This window comes from Podarcis raffonei, chromosome 14, assembly GCF_027172205.1.
Source record: "Podarcis raffonei isolate rPodRaf1 chromosome 14, rPodRaf1.pri, whole genome shotgun sequence".
NCBI lineage: Eukaryota > Metazoa > Chordata > Lepidosauria > Squamata > Lacertidae > Podarcis > Podarcis raffonei.
The window spans coordinates 30,971,969-30,992,280 of record NC_070615.1 but is presented as its reverse complement, the minus strand read 5'-3'; the positions used below and the strand labels follow the sequence as shown (position 1 = coordinate 30,992,280).

Sequence of the window (20,312 nt, the reverse complement as noted above, 5' to 3'; positions counted from 1 at the left end):
GAGTTGAAGACCAGCGCCTTAATGAGTATGCAAAACAGCCCCATCCCATTCATCACTTTGATCATTTGAGGAGCACAGAAGGGCAGGAAGCTCCTCCAGCTGTTGCAGAGGGGCTGTGTGTGTGCATGTGGCCCTTAGGTGGTTAGCCAAGGGTCAATGCGGCCCCCAGGCCAAATGAAAAGCTTGCCATACATACATGTGTTGAGTTGCTTCTTATGAGCCAGCTAAACAGGCAGTTTTTCACAACCTGGTGGTAGTTGCATCCATAAAGTCAGAATGAGTGTCCTGGACCCTCCATCTTCCTTCATTGTGCTTGTTGTCTGGTTGTGGCTTACAACAGTGTTGTGCATATGCAACACTAGGCGTGTCCATAATCACATGCAACAGTGTCTAGGTAATATTAGTTTTCCAAAACTGTATGGATACTCGGAGTAGAACCATTGAAATTAATGGACATGGCTAACTTAGGTCCATTTCTTTCAGTGGAAGAACTTTCTGAGTAGAATACCCATTGTATTTTTTACTCCCAGGTAGAGGTGCTTGTGGAATTCTCTGAACAAAATAACTTGGACCATATTCACACCATACATTTAAAGGGCCACTTGAAACAGTCATGGCTTCCCTCAAAGAATCCTGGGAGCAGCTGTTTGTTGAGCAGCATGGCTTGTCTGTCAGCCAGCATGCCTCTCCTCCAACTGAGCTGTGATTGGATTGGAAAGTTGTTAGGAAACTCCTCACAGAGCTACAGTTCCCAGCACCCTGAACAAACTACCGTTGAAGCCATGACTGCTTAAAGTGGATCACAGTTCTGTAAATGAATGGAGCAGATGGTGCCGTAGATACTCCATTTTCAACAAACCAAATAGCCTGTTATCTCCTGTCACCTACATGCGACATTTTCCTTCTTTTGGCAGGGAGCCGACAGTGCAGCAACATGCCAGGGAAGGAGACCCCATCCGGACAATGGGTGCCATCCGGAAAGAGAAGGACAACTTCAAAGTGCCAAAAGAGTGAAATCCCAGCCGCTTTCCTGCTCTCCACCCCCCCTTTTTTTTTCTTTTCCAAAGTTGATTTAGTTAAGGAAGATGAAGTTTCTCATTGCTCTGTTATGTTAAAAATAATTCATGTCTAAGGATCTTTTTTGTTTTTGTCTTAAAAGGAGGTGTAAACAAAGCACTTTGCTCTTATAGGAAATGTCCTATAAGCTATTTAAAAGATGTTTAAATTTTAATTTTTCTTGTATTCCTGGATTTGAACCACTGTGTAACAGTAAGTTTGTTTTTATTTTTTTATTTTTTGAGGGGTGCATGGAACTTGGGAGAGGAGCGACCTGGTTGTTTCATAGGTTATCAGGACAAAATTCAGATCAACTTTTTGCCCTCGCTTGTTTTGACTTCTGGGGAAATGTTTGCACCCTCTGCCTCAGATTGAAAAGTGGATCTGTTCTAATTGTTGTTGTTTTTTTAATTTTATCCATGCATCAGTTGCTTTGAAAACCCATTTTGTGAAAAATCCAGCTGGCTTTGTGAGGCTTGGAGCGAACCTTCTTGATTTCACTCACATTCCCAGCATCCATTTAAAGCTCCCTTATCCCTCATGGCTTCCCTCAAAGAATCCTGGGAACTGTAGTTGGTTAAGGCTGCCCGGGGTTATTAGGAGACCCCTCGCAGCATCCTTAACTAACAATAGTTCCCAAGATTATATGGGGGAAGCCATGGCTGTTAAAGTGGAAAAGGTATGGTTTAAAAATATAGTATGGACCCCCACATTGGCAGCATAACAGTATCCATTTCCCTTCGCCCATCATCCTGAGTCGTTGGCCCTGCTTGGAGTCCAGTAACATCTGGGGGGCCACTGGTTCCCCATCCTAGGCCATGTCAGCATGGGAACAGCTTAGGGCACAACCGAAAATCTGGGTGGGGGAGAGGAATGTAGTGTTGGCTGCAGTTTTGTGGACTCTTCCATCTTGTAATGCCGCAGTTCTGCCACTTGGGGCAGATGAGATGTAGAAGGGATGCTGAATGAGCACGTTTGAGTGTCCATGGAGAAACCCCTGTGCGGACATGCCTCTAGCTAGCCAGCTGAGAGTACAGCAAGATTGTGCCCCTGCTTTTGAAGCAGCCATGGTACGTGCATGTTGTCCACGCTGAAGATTAGCTGTGTGCTGAGCCACCAGTGCAGACGGCGCAGCAGCAAAACATCAGCATGAAGCACGGCGGAAAATGGCCATTGGGGCAAATAACTAATCTGAACACATCTTTTTGGGCTGCATTGTTCTTTTGAATCTGGCATCCCTATCCAACTCTAATGAAAACCAGGATCAACAGATTACAGAGTCAAGAGAAGGTCTGACCACCCCCCTCTCCCCCATCTCTCTTTTCTAAAAGAAAGCTGTGTTTTTTGACAGCGGTATCGTTTTCTTTTGAGTGTGTCTATACTGCACTTTAAACAAAACAAAATCCCCAGACCTTTTTAATGGGTGTGTCTCCCAGCCAAGAAACTGTGGGAACTGGAAGTTAGTTTGAGGAAGCAGGGGACACTTCTACACAGTGTACTACAGCTCCCAGAGTTCTTTGCAGGAGGAACCAGTGACAGTTAAAACGCCTTTGACAGCACTGTATACCTTTTTACGGCTCACGTTGGGGCCAAGAAACCCCTCCAGATGGACAACCCACTTGCCAGCACCCCTCAAACCGCGCCCCCTGTGTTCCTTGTTGATTCAGCTGACTCGTGTACATACCGACATATGTGTATATACAGAAAACTAATATATTGCTATAAAAGAGATGAACTACTAGGATCAGAGTTAAGAGGTGTCACCAGTAACAGGCCAACTCATTTTAAAGCTGTTGCAGCTTCCGAGACCCCTCCCAGAACCCATGGAATTGGGGTCTCGTGAAAGCAGTGGGGCTCCCTCAGTGCAGTATTGAGATTCCAAGAAGCCAGGAATGTTGTAAAAAACAGTTGAAGAAAAGAGTGTATTCCCCCCCCACACACACACCAGGAACTATGGAACTGGGGATAATTTAGAGGTGAGGGGGTCTTGCCTGCCCCTTTCTAAAAGCCACTGTATAGTGGCTCCCCAATCTGGTACCCTGCATATGTTTTGGACCACAACTCCCATTGGTCCCAGGTGACAACTGATGGGAGTTGTGGTCCAAAATATCTGGAAGGCACCAAGCAGTCTGCTTTAGCTACTGCTGTGACTGTGTGTGCCCACCAGCCATGAGTGGCTGATTGGCGCTGCCACAGCAAGAGAAACTACGTAGACATGTTGCTCTTCTTTGCCCAGGAAGCATTAAAAAGAATGCTGCCATCTAGTGGTGTGGAGGTGTGCAGCTGCCTCAAGTGTAAGTTGTGTGGGAGCCTTTTATTCCAAATATTGACAATGGTGTTCTGCTCTGACAATAAACATCTCTTGCGCTAAGCTGTGGTTCTGCCTCTTAATTCTTGGAGCCGAGACTTTCGCCACCAGCAAAGACAGGCTGATTGCAAGTGTTAGGAAGCAAACACAATTTCCCCCTCTATCATAGCACTAGAACTTGTGGACATCAAATGAAACAATGAAGTAAGTTCAGCATCCTGAACCTTTCAGAACTGGATCTGGATGAGTGTTAATTTATCCCTGTGATTTTTGTTTTAAATGAGAAACTTCATGAGGGCCTAATCACAGAGTTTCTGCTTCCAATTTAGCTGCACACTTAAACTGCTTCTTCACAGTCTATCACAATGGTTCCCAAACTTTTTCAGGCCATCTCCACCGTTTGTCCCAGTGCCCCCTACCCTATAAAAAGTGTTACTCAGACTAGCAGTTTGCATGACCCACCAAGGAAGATAATAACACAATAAAATTCAAAACAGTAACAATTAACTGCATTTATTCAAAATCCAATTAAAACTATTTAATTAATTCAACAAAACTGGTGAACTTGATCGAGTGACACCAGCTTTTCAAAGTCTGAAAGTCATTTATACCTCTAGATCCCCCTTGCCTCTTAAAGAGTCTCCTTAGGTAATCCCATCGTTCCTGGAGAAAAAGCTTCTTGGCTTTGTGGGTGCAGAGAATAAGGAATAAAGCAGGCCTGAAACATTTCAGGTTTCTGGCTACAATTCTTTTAAACGCCGCACTTCAGTGTTGTAGGTGACATTTTGCTCCCGGTCCAGGATGGGGCATGAACTTCCAATCTCTGCATGAAAAAGGTAGGGCAGAGATTGATTTGGGACTCTTGAGAAGATAATGTAGGAGTGTATGGACACTGGCCTGATCCAGGAGGCTCTTTCTGAAGTTCTTAACTATCCTGTAGATTTATAACAGCTGTTGTTTTCTGTTACTAAGGGAATTCATTGTAGGCAAGTGGCAGGAATGAGACCAAAAGCACAGAGAGCTCTGGAAACACACTCTGAGCTAAGACAGGTACATACTTTGAACCCCAAGAATGTGTTCCAGCCCCCTTTCGGGCAGACATCCAAGAACCCCCAACCTGCAGCAAGCCACAAAACGGACTGTTTCCAACTGAAACTCTGCAAGAGGCTGACTGACTGGCCCCTGTGACAATCACTCAAGTAGCATCTGTTAGTATTGTGTTTTCCTTTGCATTGTGGGGTATGGGGAGAGAGATCTTGATCTAGGACAATTGTTTATTGTAGCAACATGTAACGTGCCCCCCCAGATGCTGCCAGGACGGCCAACAGTCATGGCTGTCAGAAGCTGGAGGGAAGGCAAGGGTATACGGATGAACACAGCTCTCCTTAAAGCCAAACCCTCTGTCCGTAATCATTTTTATTCCATTCTTTGGTACTAAAGGTGGATTTGCTACATATTTTGCCACCAGTCTCTGTCCTTCCAGCAACCACTTCGAAGAGGGAAAGGAAATCAAGAGGGCATGATTGTGACACCTTCTGTGCCAACGGCACTCCCAGCCATCTTCACCACTTGATATTCAAGGTGGTGCTTGACTTCTCCACTGCGTGATACCCTGTGTGCAGGATGTCTCGAGTCTGTTCCGAAGCAGGGCCACCCAGCCACTCCTTGTAGAGTGCCTGCATGGCTCCATTAAGCTCCGGGTTTTCAGGTTGGACCGATTCGTACAGCCTCTCCACCCTCTGGAGAAGATCCTTGCTGGGCTCCCCTTCAGCTTTAATTTGGCCCCCTCCATTTAAGCAGCCTGGAAAGAAACAAAGGGGCGGGAAGAAAGTGGATTCCAGCAGAAGAGGCAAGAAGAATATAGGTGAGTTTTTAAGCTAAACCTGCATTCCCCAAGGTGGCACCCTCCAAATGCTTTGAACTAGAACTCCCATCAGCCCCAGGCACGCAAGGCCACAAGTTCAAAATGATCTTTGCAGGCTGGTGCCTGCTGGGAGCTCAAATCTGGAGGGAAGCAGGTTGAAGGAAGTACCTGAGTTAGCTAAGCTAGAGCTTCAATATTATCATCATCACCAAATGTATTGCTTGCCTTTCACCAGCAAGACCCAGGGCAGGCTACAACAATGAAAGACTAAAAATAGTTAAAACACATGACGGTCATAGGAAGAACAGCGGAGTCCCTGGAAAGGCACATCTCAAGTGTCAAAGGCTGGGGTAAGGAAGTGTGTCTTCAGCATTCACTGAAACCAGTGAAGAAGCCAGGCACACCTCTGCAGGTAGGGGAATTCCACAGCCTAGGGGCTGCCGCAGAGAAGGCCCTCTTACAGGTCACTCCCCTCTCGAATGTCTGAGGGAGATGGAGCAACCATGAGGGCCCCCTCTGCCGATATCAACGCCTGAGAGGGTCTGTGAGGAAGGAGGTGGCATTTCAGATTATTTATTTATACATTATATTTCTATACCACCCTTTATCTAAGGATCACAGGGCTGTTTACAATATAAAAACATAAAAATACATAACTTTGTAACAAACAAAACAGCAACCTGCTTCTTTTTAACTGAAGGAGAGTCTCCACCCCCATCGTTCTGCCCAGACACCGAGGTCCAGCTCCAAGGGCCTTCTGGCAGTTCCCTCACTCCGAGAAGTGAGGTTACAGAGAACCAGGCAGAGGGTCTTCTCGGTGGCGGAGCCCGCCCTGTGGAACGCCCTCCCATCAGATGTCCCATCAGACAACTATCTGACTTTCAGAAGACATCTGAAGACAGCCCTGTTTAGGGAAGTTTTTAATGTTTTATTGTATTTTTAATATTTTGTTGGAAGCCGCCCAGAATGGCTAGAGAAACCCAGCCAGATGGGCGTGGTATAAATAATGATGATGATGATGATGACGACAGTATTAACTGGTAGGAGTGAAAGAGAGAATTCTTAGGATGTTGCCAGAGAGCTCCAAGCGACATATGCAGCCTTTTCTTATTCCCCCTGCCGTTTCCAACCTGCAGGTGGCCTTACCTGAAGGACAAGCCATCACCTCGATGTAGTGATACGGCAGCTTCCCCCGCTTCAGTTTCTGCACCAAGTTCTGGATGTTCCGAAATCCGTATGCCAGGGCAAAATGCAAGAGGGTTTTGCCATCCTTCTCCAGCGTCACTTCCTGCAAGTCCTTGTTTCTGGGGAAGAATTAAAAGGGGTCAGGGCGGAACCAGAGATTTGCTACTGCAAAACATGGTCTCTTCAGACACGCTCCCAAGCCACTATCCCAGCTGCTCAGAGCGGAAACTGGCAGCAACGGAACATGGATGAACAGTACAACTTTGGTGGGGAAGTCAGCCTGGTTGGAAAACGAATGCTTCCTCCCAGGCCATGGCTCTCTTGCACCTTCCACGGCTGCTTGCAATGGCTGCTGGCTCTTTAGCCAGTGAGGGAGGCTGGAGCAAGGGACAGGCAGCAGCAAAGCAGCAGCAGCCGCACTCCCAATACTTCCTTACTGGAAGAGAGTGCAGGCTGGGGGAAATGGGCTGGGATAGGATTCTTGGTAAGAGCTCCAGGCGGTAATGCAATATCCTTACTTCAGTGCCTTATAGCGAACTTCTTCCACTTGAATACCGAAGAGCTCCCTTGCGGCATACTTATAGATGTGCTCCAGGTAGCCCCCAGAACCGCCTCCAGAGTGCCCGAGCAACTGCTCCTCTTCAGATACACCACTAAACCTATGGAAGGGAGAAAAGAAACAGCGTAGGGCACCATGCAAAACTCGAAATGCCCGGCTGCATGCCGATAAAGGCCAAATCCTGATTAAAGTTCTGCAAATCGAGCTCATGTGAAAGAAGCAAGCCGGATGTAAGCGTAGCAAAGTTAAGCGACTTTAGATCTTACATGCTATCCAAAGGGGCAGGATTCACTTCTGATAGGGTTACCTTCTCCTGGTCCAGCAACTTCACAACTTCTCCTGAAACACAGAACAAATGCAAGGGAGTTTGCATTCTGGATGGAATGGAGGCAGGAAGCAGAGAGGAGTTACCAGGCAATGAATTAAACCTCTCTCCAGTTCAGGGATGGGGAACCTCAAGCCTAGGGACTGAGTGCGGCCCTCCAAGCTTCTCCACTCAGGGCCCCTACTCAAGAACTTTTGCTTGGCTGGAATATGTCCTTGAAATGGCATAATCCCTCTGGCTCGCCAGGATGGAGTGATGCGGGAGGTTGTATGTGTAGAAACCTCTGGCAGGATGGGTGCTGGGCTCTATTAACTCAAATGGGGCAGGTGGAAGTAGTGGCTAGTGAATGGGCAGTTGCACCTCAAGCCAGGGGAGCAGGCAAGGGAATCTTCTGGGTGTTTCTAACTCAAACACTGACTGCATCACAGTTCCTGGCTCCGCTTTACCTGTAGTAATCACACAGTCAACCTCACGGGTCTGGTGCTCTTGGATGAAGAAGTCAGGTCTGGAAGCTTCTAACTTCTTGTCGTAACAAGGCATCACTGTCACGTGGTAGATCTGGTCAGGTGTCAAGTGCTATAAATGGGGAAGAGATTGGGATATCTCATCAGCAAAAACTAGTCCTGATTTCATGTTTCTGACAGTGGCACCAGTAGGGCACTGCAAAAGACACACAAGCAAAGAATGAAGGCAATAACCACTTCCTGTTTGTTTGGTTTTTGGCCCTGGTAGGTGGCATTCAGAGGTGTAAAACCTCCATCTAGCAACCATTAACTAGTAGCACCCTTTGCAAATTTGTCCAAACCAGCCTTTGCCAACCATTTAGTACCCTCCAGATGTTCAGGACTACAACTCCCATCAGCCACAATGGCACTGGCAGTGGATGGTGGGAGTTGTAGTCCAAAACATCAGGAGGGATCCAGGATTGGGCAAAGGCTGGTCTAAACCCAGAAAAGTGAGAGTAAGGTCATTCCATAGGGTAATAACAAATCTGGGTGGCTTGAGATGGTTGCCCTTAAGAAGAAAAGAGCAGCAGCAGCAGCAACAGCACTGCCCTAGCATGGAAAGGAAAGGGTCTGAGCTCCCCTTTCTGCAGAGGATTGTTTGGGTGAGAGGGTGACCCCTTTTCTGGCTCTCTGCAGAGGCGATCTGATGGGGAGGTCACAAACTGAAGCCCAGCTGCTGCTCCCAGACTTTCTAGGACACCAGTTCCCCTGCGAAAAGTGCCTGCCACGGAACACACACTTGCTGTTTGGCAAAGTGCCTCTTGACGAGGGAGCCCATCACTTGCTGGGGAGACTTGGCCGTGCTGACGTGAGGGATGATGAAACTCCCATGGGTTTTTTCGGCATAACAGATCCAGCCTGAAAGAGGAAGAAGAACCAACATCCTTAAGTCACAAATCCGCCTCCAGGCTCCAAAGGCAGCATCCACCCCATCCCACTCTCCTCTTGCTGGCCTATTGGAAGAAAGGCCAAGGGATTAAAAGGAAAAGCTGCTCAACAATGTTTGTGTTGCCAGGGATAGAGCTGGACTAGAAAAAGGACTAGAAACCCAAAAAGGGAACGGAATTGCAACAGCATGCAACCAGCTGTAAAGAAATATTGGAATGTCCCATTTATAGTCCACAGCAGGAGCAGGGAGCCTCAGGCCAGGAGGCCAAATGTGGCCCTCCAGACCTCTCTATTTGGCCCTTAGGATTTTCCCCAGGCTACCCGCTTCACCAGCTAAGCTTTGCACCCTCTCTGAATGTTTCTGTGTGGCTGGAATGTGCCCTTGTACTCTGATAGTGACTCCTGCTTGCCTGAAAAGGCTAGAGAAGGGTATGTGAGTGGAAGCGGATAGGAAGCCTACGGCTTAAAGGAAAAATTCACATTCATTGCTCCACCCTCTTTTCCTTCTGGCCCCACCCATCACTGTCTTAAAATCTGAGGTTCCTGGATGATGGGTAGCACCAGTTGCAGGGCCCGCACCCCTCTCTCCCCCCACAACAGCCTCACCTGGGCAGGCAGCAGCCAACATAGGCAAAGCCTTCTTGTCTTCCTTTTGCCTCCGGAAGCGCTGCACAAACTCTCGCTGACTCTCCAGCAGGCTGAAGTTCCTTGAGAAAGTCGTGTCAAAGACATAATGCACCCCTGAGACAGGGAAGGAGGAGAGGTTAGGTGCACATTTGTGGAGTGGTGGGGGCTTCCTGAAGCTTTCTATACAGGTGTCATTGGACCAATGATCCAACTCTGTGCAAGGCAGCTTCCTTTGTTCCTTTGTTAAGCAAAGGGCTACAGCTCAATGGTAAAGGGCCTGCTTTGCATGCAGAAGGTCCCAGGTTCAATCCTCAGCATCTCTAGGTAGGGCTGAGAAAGACCCTTGTCTGAAACCTTGAAGAGCTGCTGCCAGCCAGTGTAGACAATACTGAGCCAGCTGGATGGGTGGGCTGTTCCTAAACTGTGTCAACTCAACACCCTCTGCAACAAGGGTGAACAAAACCATCCAAGTGATAGGCAGTTTGGTCAGTTTTTTTATCTTCCCCCTGCATTTTTTTTTAATATATTTTTGTAAATGTAACAGAGGGGAAAGAAAGAAACATCATCAGTTGACAATAAGTCCCAACTTAATTAATATGGGCAATCCGTTCAGACATCTAAATGAGAATGACATTTAAAAGCTATTTGTTAAAAGGGTGAAAAGGCAGCAAGATCTTCAGCCCCTGAGTAGTTTTATCCTTCCAGCCCCGTGGCAGAAATGTGATGCGCAGGAACACAGGAATCCGTTTGATCCCAAGTGTGTTTAATTACTAAATCATCAAGCTACATACTTCAGAAGAGACACTGCTGCTCACCTAAACTTTTAAAGAAAGACATCAGTTTCTTGGCTGTGTCTAAAGGAGTCAGTGAAAACTTTGCCGCCAGCGAAGCTCGGGACTGGGGAGATACGGACACCACCACCAGCTTCTGGGAAGCAGAACCTGACGTCTTAAAAAAACAAACAAGCATCAACATGAAATTCGTATTTGCTGGAGTATTTACCTTTTCTATCTTGAGGTGCCCTGAGCCTTTCTGTAGCTAGCATGAAATGGCTGGATTCTTTTTTAAAATATATATGTTGCGAATCTAGTCCCTAATGCAATGAGAAGTGGAAGACAAACGCAAAACTACCAGCAGCTTTATAATAGGTCTAGATAATTTGCTCTGAAGCCAACCAGAATGCAAACAGCTTGCTAACATTGCTCCTGGCACTGGAAGAAAATCCAGCGTACTCAGTGGCAAAGGGCTGTAACTCAAGGGCAGAGCAACTGCCTTGCATGCAGAAGGTCCCAAGCAGCATCTCCAGGTAAGGCTTAGAAATTCCCTTGCTGGGAACACTGGAGAGCCACTGCCAGTCAGTGTAGATGGACCAATGGTCTGGCTTTCTGTATAAAGCAGCTTCCTACCTTTATGTCCCTAGACCAGACCCCTATAGCTGCCTTCTCCTGCACAAGTGGGCAAGAAAGAGTTCATCCTCCAGGTCCTCAGGCCCTATGACTCACATGCTGACAGCATCAACAACTTACTTTATTGGTATTTAAGACCCTGAGGAGTTCCTCATGGCTCTGCTGTGTGATTAAGACACTCTCCGCAGACGTGATGCAGCCGCTACATGCCAAGCAGTCATTGAGGGTGATTTTGGCCTTCTCAAGCTTTTGTGACCCTCCGTCCTGAAAGGGAGAGTTGGTCAGAGGGGATGGAGATCAGCTTCCAAGCATTCCTGAAAAGTACTTCCAGCTTTCACTAGCAGTCATTCAGGGGTTACCTCCCCACCATCTGACAATGGTGTTGGAGATTTTATAAATAAAAGCTTCACAGACAGGCCCAAGGACTGTAACAACTTTTGGCTCTGGACTGTAGGGCCAAACATGAGAGATTCACAGTCCAAAGAGCAGAAGGGAGTAATTGCTCTTCTGAGAGCATCCATCAACCAGGACAATTTTCTTGACTACAACTGAAAAGATCCTCCTTCCTGGAGGGCTGTTAACCAACTCCGTAACTAACTTCCTTTCCAAGAGGCTTCTGAACTCCTACCTGGGGCTGCATAGCTGTAACCGCTGATCTCCAAACCTATTTTGTATCTCTCATGAAAGGGATTTAGCTTACTGTATAAGAGGCACAGCAATGACATCACCTGCTGTCACCTCTGGCCCTGCCCACCACTGCTATGTGGCCCCCAGAAGCTTAATGGTGGAATGCAAAAACACACAGCTTGAAAAAAGCTTCCCCATCCCATCTTATGATGTGATCAAACTGAGCAGGGGAAACTTTACCTTGTCAACTTGAATGTAAGTCCCATCATCTTCAATGCGGATCTTTGCTGCTGCTTTCCCAAGCTTCTTCTCAACTTTGATGGGTTTTATGCAATCCTGAAAGGAAAGCGAACTACTAAACACCAAAACACACACACACACCACAATCCATACTTCAGGAAGAAGAAGCAGTGTTTCCTCCTAGACTCCCACTGGACAGTTCAGAAATTCCTGCATCAGGCATTGATAATCTGGTTGGTAATGCCAAGTTTATTCTCCACACACACACCCCATGGTTAGGATAAAACAACTTACCCCTTACAAGATCGCTGTGAGGTTTGCCAGGAGAAAGAATGGATGCACTTTACTTTGGACACTTTACATTTTTCATTACATTTAAAACCAGTCCCGTCTTCAATTTGCTGAGGCCAGAACCTTTGATTCCTTCCTTCCTTCCCATGACAACCCTGACCAGACCAAGGCCACCCAATGAGTCTCCAATGGCTGAGAAGGGATTTGAACCCTGGGACGCGGGTGGCCCTGTGGGTTAAACCACAGAGCCTAGGGCATGCCGATCAGAAGGTCGGCAGTTCGAATCCCCGCAACGGGGTGAGCTCCCGTTGCTCGGTCCCTGCTTCTGCCAACCTAGCAGTTCGAAAGCACGTCAAAGTGCAAGTAGATAAATAGGCACTGCTCCGGTGGGAAGGTAAACGGCGTTTCCGTGCGCTGCTCTGGTTCGCCAGAAACAGCTTAGTCATGCTGGCCACATGACCCGGAAGCTGTACGCCGGCTCCCTTGGCCAATAAAGTGAGATGAGCGCCACAACCCCAGAGTCGTTCGCCACTGGACCTAATGGTCAGGGGTCCCTTTACCTTCTCTAACCTGACCCTCTAATCATGACACTACCCTGGCCCCGCATATTGGGTCCGCTCACTCTGAGCCTCAGCAATGGGCGCTCATGCGTGTGCTGCTCCTGCTGGCCTACCTCACATGGTTGTTGTAAGGTTTGCAAAGAATACGACACTGGGCCGGCCCCAAATGCCTGTATCCTTCTCATTCTCCTGCCTCCACTTTCTCTCTTCCTCCTCCCCCGCCCCACTCACTTGCGAGGGCCCGATATAGTCGTCCAGGTCCGTCAACTGCAGGACTCCGCTGAAGGGCGACACAGCCGTAGCCATCTTCGCATCTCCCTTCCCCGCCACACTGCCGTAAAGCTCCGACGAGGAAGTATATGCTCGTACAACACTGCCTGATAAGCGATTTCCGCCACACTGTCGCAAAACGACCAATGCGAGAGAGAGAGAGAGAGAGAGAGAGAGAGAGGAACGCGGAGATAAATAATGTAGAGTCTTAATGAGGGCTCCCGATATTACCTTGGCGTCTGTGTTTTCTAGGTTTTTTGCCCGCAGAAATAGACGGAGAAACCAACCGATTTAATCTAGACGTGGTTTCCAGCAACCTGCCTATTGATTTCTTTGGCTATTTCATACTTATTCACTCGGGGAGGGAGGTGGAGAGAAACCCGGGAGTTGGGCCCTATATGTCAACCTACATTAAGTCTATAAAGGAAGAAAAGAGAACTTCCAAAGAGTTAGAGGTAGAGTGCTCAGAGTAACCATCACTTCAGGTTCCCGATGGTAGCCCCGTCCACGTGCGGTGCAAAAGCCAGTGAAATAATCCATCTGAAAGTTTAAACCAAATTAGGCGTGAAGAACCTGCAATGAGGGGACGAGCCTGTCGTGCAGAGGTTTGAGTGAAGGATCTGGACGGCTAGGGTTCAAATCCCTACCCAGCCACAATGAACCTCAGGAGGGTGACCTTGGTCCAGTCAATCACTATCTCAGCCTAACCTACCTCACAGAGTTGTGTTGAGGATAAAATGAGGAGAACTTCATAGGATGCCATCTTGAGCTCCTTGGAGGAAAGGTGGAATATAAATGTGAAATATACTCGGAGTTGAGAGTGGATTTCATGCACTTTACTCAGCTCATAGTGGGAGGAGGAATGAAAGTTCCCCCAAAGTATCTGCTTTATATACATTATTTACACAATGGGCTGCACGTGATTGGCTAATTCCGGAATTCTCCTGTAGGCCAATCAGGTTGTGGATTCACTTCCATCTGGAGCTGGATTGGGTGGCTCCTGCGGATCATACTGCTGCTTTGTTCTAGGACCAATCAGACTGCTGCATTTTGGATCCTATTGTTCTAGGACCAATCAGACTGCTGCATTTTGGATCCTATTCAACTCAGTACGTAACAAAATTAAATAATAATCCTTCTGAATTCTGGATGGTGGTTGCTGGAAACCACAGGAGGGGAGAGTGCTCTTGAGCTCAGATCCTGCTTTCAAATTCCCCACTGGACATCCAAATGGCCATTGTGGATGCCGGACTAGATGGACCCCACTGACTTGATGCATAAAGCTCTGGATGTCACAAACAAATAACTAACATACATCCTATCCTTTCCTCCTCGCTTCATGGCTCCCATATTGACTTTTGGGATAAAACTCTGAGCTTTAAAAAAAAAAAACTGTAATCATGTGCATCGAAAACTGGGTTATGTCTGCTTCGGTTACCCAGTGCATAAGAAGCTCATAAGCTCTCTGCCTTGTTGCTGTTGTTGTTGTCTGGGGGGCGGGCTGCCTGCGAACCAGCTCTGGCATCCTCACGCAAATTATTGCAGAGACATCAGAGCATCTCAAAGCTGGTGCTCCAAACAGGCCTTGAGAACCTTCATTCCTGGCTTAGATTATGAGCCCCTTGGGGACAGATATTTGCATGTGGACAAACTACTTCAAGTCATAACTCATAAATTGAAATAATAATAATACACACTCGAAGCCTACAGGACTTGAAATCTTGGAAAGTGAAGGTTTGGGCTTAAAAGAATCCCAGTGTTTGGGCAGCTCTAAGCTTAAGGAGAGTGCAGAAAATGCAATAAAATTACTCTGGAGGATGCCAAATCCAGCTAAAATACCCTTTTTATTAAATAGGCTGCAGCTAATAGGAACATGATGTACAGTTGCCACATTGTGTTTTCAAAACCTCTGGCTTGTCCCTCGAGTATGTTTCTGAGCATATTCAAAGTTCTTTTCCCTGAGCATAACACAAATGGTTTCTGTTAGTGCCTAAAGCAAGGTTGCGGATCATCTGTGACCCTCCAGAAGTTGCTGGACTACAACTCCCATCGTCCCTGGCCATTGGCTGTGCTAGCTGCTCATATTATGATCTAGTTTTGGAGCAGAACTAGATAGCGAATTTTAAACAACAGCTTTGCTGCGTGTGTCAAACTGATCAGGCCCCAGACCCACAGCCAGCCCCAAGTCTTTTCTTTGCAATGGGAATAGCAGGATAAACAACCAGGCCATAAATTGAGGTCTTCCTTTGCAAGGGAATAAACAAATAACCAGACCAAAAATAAAAGTTAAAAGCTTTATTTCCTTAAAAAAGTGTTACACAGCATAATATGTTATTTTCCTTGTGGAGTTTGAGGACTCATCCACACTTTCCTTTGCTCCGTATTGCTAGGTGCAGTCTGGGATTTCTAGGTCCACATCTGAGCACTTTTCTTTCCCTCTCACTGATTTCTCCATGAAAACATGCTCTTTACCACTGAATCGGAGGAAATGGCAATCCAGGGAAAAACCAAACTGCCATTTGTTCCGATTCAGTGCTAAAGAGTGGATTTTCCTGGGTGAAGTGGCAGGGCAGGGGGAGCTCTGGGGCACGGACTGGGAAAGTGCAGGCCTCAGCCTAGACAGTGCAAGGAAAAAGGTGTGTGTGGCTGAGCCCTGACTCTGGGCGAAAGGGAAACAGAGGTTGAAGTGAGGATATTAACCTGCTTAGCACACTACCTCTGAATATTCATGAACATTGAATATATCAGACCCTCCAAGTGTCCCTATTTTCCAGAGACAGTCCCGGATTTACAGAAGCCATCCTGGTTTCTGATCTGATCCTAGAATGTCCCACTTTTCCTTAGGACATCCCTATTTTCATTGGAGGAATGTTGGAGGGTATGGAGTTATGCAACCTTCAAGTCCCCTGAAAGCAGCCCTGTACAGGGAAGTTTTTGTAATGTTTAATGTTTTATTATGATTTTATATATGTTGGTAGCCTCCCAGAGTAGCTGGGGTAGGGTATAAATTAAAAAATTAATAAATTTCATTTTATCATGATGATGATGATGATGATGATGGAATAGGATGTTCCTATTTTCATCAGAGAAATGTTGGAGGGTATGATAAATTCACACACAAGTATACCAAGGATCCAAGCTAAGAATCATTTAGAGAATGAAAGGTGAGTGCATTCCCCAATACACCAGCAAGTGAGAGCGCTGAAAATCCTTCATTAGATAACCACCTAATTGTGGAAGGAATTTGTGGAAGGAACATGGCTCACTTTACATGCAGAAGGTCTCAGGTTCAATCTCTGGCATTTCCTGGGAGGAGTGGGAAATACTCGCTGCCTGAAGCTCTGGAGAGCTGCTGCCAATCAGTGCTGGCAGTACTAAACTAGCTCACCAATGTTCCTACTCAGTATAACACAGCTTCCTATATTTCACATCAATTGTGTCTACATGCCTAATAAGGTTCTGCAATTGGCCACTGAATATCCACATTAAATCACCATGTATTGATCTCAAAAGCACAAAGGACCCAGCTTTTCATTACCTGCACAAAGTTTGCGAGTGGACTGAACTCTTTAAGGGGTGGAAACGGAGTTTGGAGGGTGGAAAAACACAATGGTTGGTGAGGCACCAAGAAACATCCAGCTGCTTTTCCAAACTCCGATGTACAGAAATAAGGAATGTTTACTAAGAAATATTAAATATTTTGCAAAACATTGTGGAAAGCAAGGTTGGATTATAGGAAAACAGTTGTAAGAAAGTAAGGGAGGACAAGGGAGGTGGAAAACAGGATTGGATGGGTCCATGCATATGAAGGGGCACCTCCATAGATGTCCCCCGTGGTGTTTCCAAGGATGTGAGTTGCAGCACCACCAGTGTGGTTACCTGTTGCACCAGTAGGAATGGTAATTGCAGAACCACCATTGCCGCTGCCTGTTGTGCCACCGGGGATGTCAGTTGCAGAACCAGCAGGAATGTAGCCTGTTGCTGCTCTTGGGGTGTGAGTTACAGAACCACCTGTGAGACTACCTGTTGTATCACCAGGAATATCAAATTCAGAGACAGGAGGAATTTTGCCGGTTGCACTACCAAGAATGTGAGTTGCTGCATCCCCAGGAATATGAGTCAAATCACCACCAGAGACATCCTCTGTTGCGCTACCAGGGATTTGGGTGACATCCCCACCATTGATGTCTGGAGTTGCACCACCAGGGAGGTCAATTGCAGAGCCATTGGGAATGTTGCCTGTAGTGCTACTAGGGATGTCAGATGCAGCAGCACCACGCATGTTGCCCATTGCTGTAACAGGAATCTGAGCTGCATCACCACCACTGATGGTGCCTGTTTTGTGATGAGGAATTTGAGTTGCAGAACTACCAGGGGTGTTGCTTGTGGCACCACCAGTTATGTCGGTTGTGGAACCACCAGTGATGTTGCCTGTTGCTCCATCAAAGATTGATGGAGCACCATGAGGGATGTTGCTTGTTGCGGGACCATGGATTTTTCCTGTTGCATCAGTAGTGATGCCATGTGCAGAAGCACCAGCAGTGTTTCCTGTTACGCCATGAGGTATCTTTGTTGCAAAACCATGATCGGTGTTGCCTCCCGTGTCTACAGAGTTGTGATTTGCAGAACCTCCAGAGATATTGCCTGTTGCACCACTGGGGATGTCAGTTGCAGAACCACCAGGGAAGTTGCCTCCTATTTCTCCAGGGATGTGTGTTGTAGGACCACCAGGAATGTTGCCTGTTGCACCACCAGCAGTGCCAATTGCAGAACCACCAACAGTGTTGCTCCTTGTTGTTGTGCCTACAAAGGCATAAGTTTCAGAACCACCAGTGATACTGTCTGTTCCCTCTGCAAGGATGTCAGTTGCAGAACCACCAGGAATGTTGCCTGTTGCACCAACAGTAATGCCACTTGCAGAACTATCAAGGATAACGTTGGTTGTGCCACCTGGGATGAACGTTGGAGCAGCATGTAGTATGTTGCCTGTTGCTGCGATTCCAGTGTCCATTGCAGCACCATCAGGGATGTGACCAACAGTGATGTCAGTTGCAGAACCACCATCAATGTTGCCCGCTGTGCCTACAGAGTTGTAAGTTGCTGAACCCCCAGAGACAATTTCTGTTGAACCACCAGCAGTATTGCTTCTTGTGCCTATAGAGACAGGAGTTAAAGAACCATCAGTGCTGCTGCCTGTTGCCTCTCCAAGGATGCCAGTTGTGAATCCACCAGGAATGTTTCTTGTTGCACCACTAATATCAGCTGCAGTACCATCAGCACTGTTGCCTGTTGTACCTACAGAGATACGAGTTGCAGAACCACCAAGGATGTTAGTTGCAGGGATGTTGTCTGTTGCTGCACCAGCGATGTCAGTTACAGAACCACCAGTGAAGTTGTCTCCTGTTTCACCAGGGACACGTGTTGTAGGACCATTAGGAATGTTGTCTGTTGCTGCACCAGTGATGTCAGGTGTAGCAGCTTCACGGATGTTGCCTGTTGCTGCACCATGCATTTCAGTTTCAAACCAGCCAGCAATGTTGTCTCTTGTGCCTACAGAGATGTGAGTTGCAGCACTACCAAGTATGTTGCCTGTGATGCCATGAAGGATGTCGGTTGCAGCAGCATCAGGAATGTTGTCTGCTGCTGCACCAGCAGTCTCAGCTTCAGAACCACCATCAAGGTTGCCTGTTGTGCCTACAGAGATATGAGTTGTAGAACCACTAAGGATGTTGCCTATGGCTCTAACAGGAATGTCCATTGCAGAACTACCAGCAGTGTTGCTTCTTGTTGTGCCTACAGAGATGTGAGTTTCAGAATCACCAGCAATGCTGCCTGTTGCCTCTCCAAGGATGTCAGTTGTAGAACCATCAGAGCTGTTCCCTGTTCCTCCACCAAAGATGTCTGTTGCAGCACCATCAGGAATGTTGCCCGTTGCTGTGCTAGCAATGTCATTTGCAGAACCACCATCAATGTTGCCTGCTGTGCTTACAGAGTTGTGAGTTGCAGAACCTTCAGAGACATCTCCTGTTGCACCATCAGGGATGCCAGTTGCAGAATGACCAGCAGTGTTTTCTCCCATTTCACCAGGGATGTCAGTTGCAGAACCACCAGCAGTGTTGCTCCTTGTGTCTATAGATACATGAGTTGCAGAACCAAGGATGTTGTTTGTTGTACCACCAGGAATGTTAGTTGCAGCAGCATTTGAGATGTTGCCTGTTGCACCATCAGGGGTGTCAGTTGCAGAACCACCAGAGATGTTGCCTGTTGCTATACCAGCGATGCCAGTTGCAGAGCCACTATAGAGATTGCCTCCTGTTTGGCCAGGGATATGTACTGTCAAACCACCAGGAATGTTGCCAGTTGTGCCTACAGAGATTTGAGTAGGGAAACCACCAGTTATGCCGCCTGTTACACCTCCAGGTTTGTCAGTTACAGCACCATCAGGAATGTTGCCTGTTGCACCATGGGTTATCTGAGTTGCAGAACCACCATCAATGTTGCCCGCAGTGGCTACAGTGTTGTGAGTTACAGAACCTCCAGCCAAGTTGCCTCCTGTTTCACCAGGGATGTGTGTTGTAGGACCACCAGAAATGTTGCCTGTTGCATCACCTGTGATGTCAGTTGCAGAACCACCAGCTGCATTGACTCTTGTGCCTACAGAGATGTGAGTTGCAGAACCACCAGTGATGTTGTTTGTTGTGTCACCAGGGATCTGAGTCACAGAACCATCAAAGATGTTGCCTGTTGCTCCGCCAGGGATGTTAGTTGCAGAACCTGAAGTTATGTTGCCTGTTGCCTTACCTGGGTTGTCAGTTGCAAAACCACCAGTGAGGTTGTCTCCTGTTTCTCCAGGGATGGGCCTTGTAGCACTACCTGGAATGTAGCCTGTTGCACCTCCAGGGATGGGAGGCTCTGTATCACCAAGGATCCTGCCCGTGGCACCTCCAGCAATGTCAGTTACAGTGCCACCATAGATGTTGCCTGTTGCCCGAACAGGAATGTGAGTTGCAGTGCCACCAACAACATTGCCTGGGACATTAATTACAGCACCCCCAAGAATGTTGCCAGTTGCTGCTCCAGGAATGTGAGTTGCAGCACCACCAAGGATGTTTCTTGAGATGCCTCCTCCACTTCCAAGGATGGGAGTGGTGGTCTGTCTTGAGATGTAGGATGCAGCCCCTCCTGGCATCCCTCCTGTGCTTCCTGCAGGGTGGAGAGTTGCCACACTGCCAGTGGTGCCTCCTTTCTGCCTCCCAGGGATGAAGGTTGCAGCCCTCTGCGTGTCCCCTGTGGCAGCTGCAGGGGCATCAGTTGCAACAGTGCTGGCATCTCCATGAATTGCACTTTCTTCAAAAGTGTCCCCTTTGGTTGTTTCAGGGGAATTGGCTAGAACACTTGTAACATTTTGAGTTTCAGCAGCTCCAAGGATATTGCCTGGGGAGCCTCCGGGGATGTCATCTGGGGCTTGTTCAGGGATTTGCGTTGCTGAAAACGAAAATGAAAAAAAGAGAGAAAATAATCAGTTTGGAAACTTCTGAGCCAAGTGGACCAACAATCCAACTTGGTGCAAGGCTGCTTCCTGTGTTCCTATGTTCTGCTC

The 20,312-nt window shown here is 47.4% G+C and overlaps 2 protein-coding genes across 4 annotated transcripts in view; one reads left to right on the top strand and one right to left on the bottom strand.

Annotated features, from left to right (window-relative positions):
- LOC128402156 (hydroxyacylglutathione hydrolase, mitochondrial) overlaps positions 1 to 3,427 on the top strand; it is a 41,936-nt gene extending 38,509 nt beyond the window's left edge. For all 3 annotated transcript variants that reach the window (XM_053366111.1, XM_053366109.1, XM_053366110.1), the window contains exon 9: positions 915 to 3,427. In XM_053366111.1, coding sequence (XP_053222086.1) covers positions 915 to 1,014 — 100 coding nt within the window. In that variant the 3' untranslated portion in view covers positions 1,015 to 3,427. The remainder of the gene's footprint in view (positions 1 to 914) is intronic.
- Positions 3,428 to 4,672: 1,245 nt separating this feature from the next.
- On the bottom strand, positions 4,673 to 12,808 carry CIAO3 (cytosolic iron-sulfur assembly component 3). The gene is made up of 11 exons (XM_053366108.1): positions 12,674 to 12,808; positions 11,592 to 11,687; positions 10,845 to 10,988; positions 10,134 to 10,266; positions 9,298 to 9,432; positions 8,543 to 8,661; positions 7,744 to 7,873; positions 7,239 to 7,311; positions 6,932 to 7,072; positions 6,375 to 6,532; positions 4,673 to 5,165 (listed from the first exon to the last, which is right to left on the bottom strand). Exons 1-11 carry the CDS (start codon positions 12,746 to 12,748, stop codon positions 4,927 to 4,929), a joined length of 1,443 nt encoding a protein of 480 aa, XP_053222083.1. The 5' UTR covers positions 12,749 to 12,808; the 3' UTR covers positions 4,673 to 4,926.
- Positions 12,809 to 20,312: the final 7,504 nt, after the last annotated feature.